This window comes from Elephantulus edwardii, unplaced genomic scaffold (genome assembly GCF_000299155.1).
Source record: "Elephantulus edwardii isolate Elephantulus edwardi_28Jun2011 unplaced genomic scaffold, EleEdw1.0 scaffold00227, whole genome shotgun sequence".
Taxonomy (NCBI): Eukaryota; Metazoa; Chordata; class Mammalia; order Macroscelidea; family Macroscelididae; genus Elephantulus; species Elephantulus edwardii.
In genome coordinates, this window is record NW_006399977.1 from 4516329 (window position 1) to 4525074 (window position 8746).

Below are 8746 nucleotides of genomic sequence, written 5' to 3' on the forward strand. Positions count from 1 at the left end.
AACAACCAGAGCCAAAGAAGAAGAAATAGATGATTTCCACCAACTTTTACAGTCGGAGATAGATCGAACATGCAATCAAGATGCATTGACAATAATGGGTGACTGGAATGCAAAAGTTGGGAATAGTGAAGAAGAATCAGTAGTCTGTCAAATGTAAGAGAGAAAAAAAAGATATGTGTCAAGACTGTAATCTCTGTACTGTTCAATCATTATGCTGAACAGATCATTTGAGAAGTTGGACTTTATGAAGAAGGATTGGAGCTCATCAAAAACCTTTTTATGCAGAAAGTTAGGAGGATTTGTAATACTTGCTCCAGAAGATCAGACTACATTCTACAATTTGAATTATATCTCAGTATCATGAAAACAAAGATCCTTACCACTGGGCCAACAAGCAATACCATGATTGATGGAGAAAGATTGAAGTTGTACACGATTTCATCTTGCTTTGGTCTATAGTTAACATCATCAATACTAGTAGTCATGAAATAGAAAGACATATTGTACCAGGAAAGTTTGCTTTCAGGGACCTCTCAAAGTGAAGAGACGTGATATCAGCTTAAAGACTAAGGTGTGACTGATTCAAACCATGGTCTTCTCAATCACCTGATATGCATCTGAAACCTAAACAATGAATAAAAATGACCATAGAAAGATTGATGCCTTTGAGTTATGGTGTTGGAAAAGAGTGCTGAGTGTCCCATGAACTGCCAAAAGAACTAGCAGATAAGTCTTGGAGAAAGTGCAGACAGAATGCTCATTAGAGGCAAGGATGGGAAACTTCCTCTCACATTCTTTGGGCACGTTGTTAGAAAAGGGTATTACTAGGAAAAAGGAAAGGAGGTGAGTCAGTGAAAGAGACTGAATCTCAACCAGATGAATTGGCATAGTGACTGCAGCTATGGTATCAAGTGTGTCAGAAATAATGACAATGGCAGAGGAAAAGATGGTTCAGATCTGCTGTTCATAGGGTCACTGTGAGCATATTCAGCAACGCTCAACAACAACAATAACAAAATGTAAAAGTTCAATTCAATGTCGGAAATACTCACATAGTTACACTTTTTTTCTTTGAAAGTTTAAAACCCACTTCTATTGAGTTGATCCACAACCATAATGACCTTCCTTCAGGTTTCTGAGGCTCTGAATCTTTACTGGAGGAAACTGCCACATTTTGGTCTCTCAGAATGCCTAGTGAATTTGAACCACTGGCATTTAAGCTACTAAAACAACACACAATGCACTAAGTGTCCATAAGATCTATTTTAATGAGTATTATTCACAAAACCTTTGATTTCTTTGCTCACCTCACTTGGTTTTATCAATACTCAAATGATGGAAGAACAGAATATATGTAAAATAACGTTGTTGTTGTTGTTATGTGCCGTCGAGTCGCCTGCGACTCATAGCGACCCTATGTACAACAGCCCTAAACTCCGCTCTGTCCTGTGCCAATCTCACTGTCTCTGACACTCCCATTCCAATTATCCCAGTCACTGAATCAATTCACCTCATAGAGGGCCTTCGATTTACATTAGATTAAATAGACATTTGTATCCAAGATTTTAAGGAGATATTCTTGGAAAAAATCCATATTAGATCAAAATAATTTACATTATAGAAAAAATAATAAATGTTTTTGATGAGAATACCTGCGGAGATGACTTTCACTGGCATGCGGTGGGAGGTGCTCTTTCTCTGATCTACTTCTATGATGAGAAAATAGTTCTTCTGAATGACTTCCATGATTTGTAGGCTTCTCCATAAATTCAGTAAGTGGATTTTTATACAGATGACTTTTTCTACTTCTCCACACAAGCTACAAAATAATTTAATTACTCATTTTATTATTACAGTACTTACTTATTTCCCATCACTAACCCAGGGCACATGGGAAAAGGATGGGCAATCTCCCCCTGTGCGATTAACTGCCTCTGAAAACCTGCCAGAGCGTCAGTTATGGGTTGGTTTTGACTCTATGGTAAACCACAACAACCACCCCTAGCACAAGAGAAAGATTCTAAAGATACATTAAAAAAAAAAAATTTGAAAAACAAAGTAAAAATGTTAACTGTTACTCATCATGACACTAATTATAAATAGCATCAAAACTGCATAGAGCAACTATTTTTATCAGTCTCTTCCTGAACTTATAACAACATTTACTCTAGGAAGAGTAGAAAATTGATATAAAAAAACACAGGTTAACTATGGTCCTCAGTTCATTAGGTATAACATATATAAAATGTATGATTTTTGCCTGGAACTGTGGAAATATTCATACTTTTTAAAATAATTGCCATCAATAGCTACAAAGGTGTTAAAGTAGTCTTCTTTTAAAAGTAGGTCTTTTAAAATAAAATCCATTTATTTCTACTTCCCAATCTATCCTTTTGGTGGTAATAAAAATAATATATAGATGATATTATGCCAAAATTTTACTAAGTGATCTAATAATTTTAACTCAACTTTGAGAATGCCACTTATTTATTTCAAAATTATTCCATTTTAAGTATTGAGTTCAAACTTTAGTAACTATTTAGCCTGCGTTTTCATAATTTGAATATATGGTGATATGTTTCTGTGATTTCATTTCATGTTGTCACATAACTGAATGTTGTATTTCACGGTTTATTTACATTTTAACAGAGATATTTCCATCTTTGTACTGTATTTTCATACAACTTATCTACCAGTGTGCTGTACTGTAGTGGCTGACATGTCGCTGTTATTCTGAAAGCTATACCATTTATCTTTCAAATACCAGCACAGCCACCTTTGATGAGCAATCTTTATCAGGGATTTTGTGTTAAGAACTAGGAAAGACCACCTTGCTATATCTATCTAAAACTGGCCAGGGAAAACTTTATGAATAGTAGTTGAACATTCTTGAACATAGTCTTGGAAGACAAGCCCATTAGGTTAAAAAGAAACACTCTAAAACAATGTGGGAAGAGCTGCCTCCTCAAAGGAGTTATTATGTACCACTGAATCAGAACCTACTCAGAGCTGACGTTCCAGTGGGTTTTCAGAGGCTACAAACCACACAGGAGGATTTCTTTTTTCCTGTGAAGCCCATCTTTCTCTCATGGAGCAGATGGAAGATTCAAACCACTTGTCCTTGGGTTGGCAGTGGAACTTCTTATCCACTAGGCCACGAGCATTCACTTCTCAAAGTAGAGTCTATCTTACGGACATGGCTGCTGTAAAGTTTTCAAGACTTCCCTTTGTAGATCCGGCACAACTCAAAATCTGAAAAAACTGCTTCAAACATCTATTAATAACTAGAACACGGAATTAATAAGTATGATTCCAGGAAAATTAGAAGTCATAAAAAATGAAATGGAACACATAAAGATCAATATCTAAGAAATACTGAGCTAGTCTCAATCAGCCAGCCATATGGTCTAATAAGCTAGAAATGACAAACAGAAGAGGAATAGTCTTGAATTCATCATCCAAAAGAATATTTCATAATATATTCTGATGCAGAATATCCATATGCTTACAAGAAAAACCAGTTAATACAACTTTCAAACTTACATACCAATCACTAATGTCAAAGATGAAGAAACTAAAGGTGTTTACCAACTTCTTCATTTTCAAATTCATAAAAAATGCAATCAAGATGCAATGATTACTTTTGACTGAAATGAAAAAGTTGGAAACAGAAAAGAATAGATAATTGGAAAATAAAGTCTTGGTGATAGAAACCAAGCTAGAGAATGCATGATAGAATTTTTTAAGACCAGTAACTTAATAGCCATCAAATTTTCTTTCATCAACATAACTGGTGACTATACAAACAGACCTCATCAAATCAAAAACAGGACTAAGGGAGCTCTGGTGGCCTAGTGGCAAGAAGCTGTACTGCAATCACAGAGGTGTGTGGTTCAAATCCACCAGATGCTCTGCTGGAGAAGGAGGGGCAATCTTCTTCTGTACCTGTCAGATCCAATTTGACAGTACACACACACACACAAATAAAATAAAATTTTAAAAAAAGAGACAGGACTAGTGGCAAGAAGCAGCACGGTAATCTTGAAGGCACATGGTTCAAGTTCACTAGCTGCTCCACGGGAGGATGGGCAATCTCTTCTCCGGTAATCAACTGCCTTTGAAAACCTGCCAGAGGATCAACTATAGGTAGTTTCGAGTAACATGGAAAGAGATAATGAAAAGGCTCTATATCACTAGTCAGAAGAAGGCTAGAAGTCAATTGTGGAATATGAGCATCACTGCTCATATACAATTTCAAGCTGAAATAAAAAAAAAATCTCATGAGAGCTAAAAGAGACGCTAATGTTATTCCACTTGAATTTAGAGATTATATCAAGAATAGGTTGGATACATTGAACATTAATCACTGTAGACCAGAGGCAGGGATGAAAGAAAAGACCACAGTGGATATCGGAAGAGCCTTTGAAACTTGCTCTTGAACACAGAATAGGTAAAGCAAATGAAAAAAAAAAAAAATTAGGCCACGAAAGAGTGAAAAAGACTTCAAAAAAGTGGCTGTAAAAGACAAAGTAAATTCTTAAAGTGTAAAGTGCAAAGATCTAGTCACAAAGGAAGAGTATGCTCAGCTTTCCTCAAGCTGAAAGATCGAAAGAAAAATCGTTAAGCTACAACTTGCAACATTAAAGGATTTTACGGGGAAAATACTGAATGATGCAGGAAGCATCAAAAGAAGATGAAACGCAAACACAGACACTCTCCCAAAATGAACCGATAGACATTCAACTATTTCAAGCAAGAGATAGGATAGATTTGAAGGCACTGATGAAAATCCTCACCTCATTGCCATCAAGTTGGAACTAACTCATAGCTGACCCTCCAGGGGACTTTCTGAAACTGTAAATTGCATGGGAGAGTGCTCATCTTTCTCCGCTGAGCTACTGGTGAATTTGAATCACCAGAAAGGCACCTTTGTGTCAGATAGTCCGTACCGACTATTTGAATAGATTACCAATCGAGATATTCTAGCAAACTTATTCTGGCAACATCACGTGCTCACTTACTGATAACAAGAAATGCAGAAAACTATGACGTGGACAATGAAATGGAAGAGATTCACATTGGAACCTTCTAAAGAACCAATGATCAAAAAAAAATGGAGAAACTAACGAACAGCATTATTACTGTAACACAGAAGGAAATTATGCATATGTAATTCTAAAAACAGTTGCAATAGTACATTGACAGGGAATTGCCAGAAATTCAAGTCATATTGGGGGGAAAAAGGGGGAGATATAGAACCCAGGATATCATTGCTGCTGCCATTTAAATATTGGCTAAAAGAATACCGTAAAGATGTTTAAACTGTTTGAATATGCAGACATTTGACTGCGTGGGCCAAGTCAAATAAGGGGAAAATATTGTGAAAACGGAATTCTAGAACATTTAATTGCGCTTGTGTGAAATCCGTACATAAACCAAGTTTGAGTCCTCTAGATGTGCCTTAAGACGAACTGGCACCATACTGGGTAATGAAATGTATCAGGCTGCCAAACTTAAAGCTGGTGGGCCCACTCACCATGCAAAGTTGTGCAGCCTTAGAAACCAATGGCTACAAGTCAAAATTGACCAGTTATGAATTGCCTTGAAAGGTCTAATGATGTACCTTGAAAATATCACAAAAACAATTCCGTGTTTCAGACAGCGCTCTGCAAGGCAGAAATCAACTCAATGGCAACCTTTTAAAAATCATTTCTGAAAGAACGCCGTCATTCCCAGGAGCTGTCAGGCTAGGAACTCGGCTCTGTTCAAGCACTCATCCACCCTGATGTACCAAAGACCACACAATTCCTAAGAGTAGAACCTCGCAGCCTTTCTCTCAATCCAAGAAATTAGACATAAAGGATGTTCAAAATGGAGCTAAAGTTGGCCTGAGGATAGACTCAAGGGAGGTTCTCTTGTGGACCCATCACTACCCCTGCTTTTCCAGGAAGAGACTGCTGGGTAACCGCCCTGAAGCACCCAAGCTTCCCCAACGATCCCCAACGTGCCCTCAGTGCGTCGCCGTGACGTCATCCCGCCGCTGCGCCTCTACACAAGGGCCTGCGAGGCTGCAGACTTGCACCCTCAAAGGTTCATTGATTTGTCCAGCATACCTCTAGATCAGCTAGGATGGAGCGGGACGCCGCGGCCAGTGACACCAAGACTAAGAAGGCAAGAGACGCCAGGCAGAACAAGGGAATCGCTCCTACTGCTTGGGGTGGAAGACCCGCCGCCAGAGTACACAGGGACAATAGCGGAGCTGGTAACCAGCCCGCTTCTGTGGCAACGACTGCCCCGCCCCTTCCGCGGACTCCATTGGCCCTTTTCTAAAAAGTTAGCGCCCGCAGAGTTGCTATTGGCGGAGGAATGTGGGTTGGGCTCTGGAGAAGTCTTTTTTGGTTTTTGTTTCTGAGAAGGGTATCTCCATAAAGAATAAAGGAACGTCCCATTAATTCAGAATATTAACGTCAAAATGTCAACACTACTAATTATCAATGTTGTTTATTATCAAGTCATAACTGACCCATAGCTGACCCTCTGGGCGGTTTTTTGAGACAGTAAATCACACAGGAGAGGTTTACATAGCGTTTTCCAGGAGCAGTAACTGTGTGTCATTGGTTTCAAACCCTGTACCTTTGCATTGGCAACTTGATTCCTCGCCACTAAACCACCAATGTATGCTGAATATTTGGCATGTTGCTGATAGAGGCTATTCCTTAAAGAGGGGACATCATACTTGGAAAGGTGGAGAGTCAGTGAAAGAAAAACCCTCAATGAGTTGAATTGACACAGTGACTGCAACAATGGACTCGAATGGTCAGAGATGAGGAGGAGGATGGCACAGGACAGGACAGGGTTCAAATCTGTTGTTCTTAGGGTCACTATCAGTCTTACAAGATTCCATGGCACCTAACAACAACTAAACATTTGAATGGTGCCTAGGCCAATCTGAGAAAATCTACAAATGCGAAATGCACATTGATTTTGCATATGGGAAAAGATTGCAAGCTATTTTAATTTCTATATTGCTAGTGAGGTGGTTTATTCATCTTACCTTCAAACGAGTTTTGGTGGTGAAGTTCACAGGGAGTTGTGCTGCTAACCCGATGACTAAATCTTTCCAGTTTGGCAATTCTAAGGGTGAAAGATGAGCATTCTGCTTGTGCCCCTTCTGCAGCCTCTGAAACCCCATAGAGGATCAGCTATGAGTCTATTCCAAAATCATAACATCAATACCTGATTTGGGTATGCTATCCCAATAATTAAGAGATAAATATTTAATGCAGTTAGACTCTCTGTTTATCACATATTTCTTTAAAAATCTTCATGAATACAGTCATAAGCAGCAAGCCCATCCCACAATCTTTTGTATATTTCATTCCTACCATATGTGAGATTTGTCCACTGACTCTGAGCGTGGTATCAGGAGGGGTCAGTTCCTGGAGAGGGACATCATGCTCGGAAAAGTAAAGGGCTATCAAAAAAGAGGAAGGCTTTCAAAAAGCTTGTCAATCTTAGATTGACAGCAGTGATTATAAAAATGGGTTTAAGCATAGCAGAGGTTGAGATGCTACAGCATCAGGCAGGATTTTGTCCTGTTTTACTTAGAGCTACTATGGCCTCTGGTAGCCCAGTAGCGGTAAGGACCTTTGCTGTCAATTCAAAGGCATTCTATTGAAATCCACCGGCTTACTGTCTCTGAAAATCTGTTGACAGTCAGCTATGAGTCCTCTGAATCTATGGTACTGAACAACAATGACAACATGAGTCTTAAATCATTTATATCAACAACCATAACAGGTCTGTGGTCCTAAATGCACCAAAGGATTGCCTTCAAAAAACTAATTTCTGGTAATAAAGTTAGTTTTAAAGTGAGATGTAATTTACAGTTAATAAAATACACAGATAACAGCATCACAATATGAGTTGAGACAATTATATGCAGCCATGAAACCACTACCAAAATAAGATTTTGAAATTTCTACATCAACACAGAAAGTTTCTTTAGATTTCTTTCCTTCAGTTAACCAAAGCTATCCACACAGTCTCACAGTGAGACAATCACTTTCTAGCTTTGTCACTACAGGTTAATTTTGCCTGTTGTTTTGTGCGTATGTGTTTTCATAAATAAGGCATTGTTGTTGTTGTTAGTGGCATTATGCAATATATATATTCTTTTATCCCTAACTCCTTATACAGAAAATAATCTTTTAGATCAATACATACTGTTGCACAAACTTGTATATTTATATTACTAGGTATTGTGTTTGTGTATGTGTATCTCTCACAATGTGTCAGTGCTGTTGTTGACATCCTTAGGTTATTCTTAGCTTTATAAATAAGACTGATATAAAGGTATGCTATAAACATATGTTTTCATTTTCTTTTCTGGAAGTGGATTGGCAGAATGCCAAGTGAGGATTTACAGCAAACAGACACAATGCTACACATGCTCTCTTGTCTATGCCAAGAAATTTGGAGGAGAACTACTTAGAAAATCAACTGGAAGAGATCTATATTTGTCCTTATTAAAAAAAAAAAAGATGATGCAATAGAATGTGGAAATTATTTAACCAAATTAATATCACTCTCAAAGTCTTTCTGGATTACTAAAATATGACTGAAGCAGTACATCAACAGAGACCTGCTAGATATTCAAGTGGGATTCAGAAAGGGTCATGAAACAAGGGCTATCATTGCATATGTCAAGATAGAGAGCCAGTCCTTTTAAAAAGACATGCTTTTA

At 38.1% G+C, this 8746-nt stretch overlaps 1 protein-coding gene across 1 annotated transcript in view; it reads right to left on the bottom strand.

Moving 5' to 3' along the window:
* Positions 1-1765, bottom strand: part of ODF2L (outer dense fiber of sperm tails 2-like) — a 93015-nt gene extending 91250 nt beyond the window's left edge. The window contains exon 1 of the mRNA XM_006898381.1: positions 1653-1765. Within this exon, the coding sequence (XP_006898443.1) occupies positions 1653-1765 (113 nt within the window). The remainder of the gene's footprint in view (positions 1-1652) is intronic.
* Positions 1766-8746: the final 6981 nt, after the last annotated feature.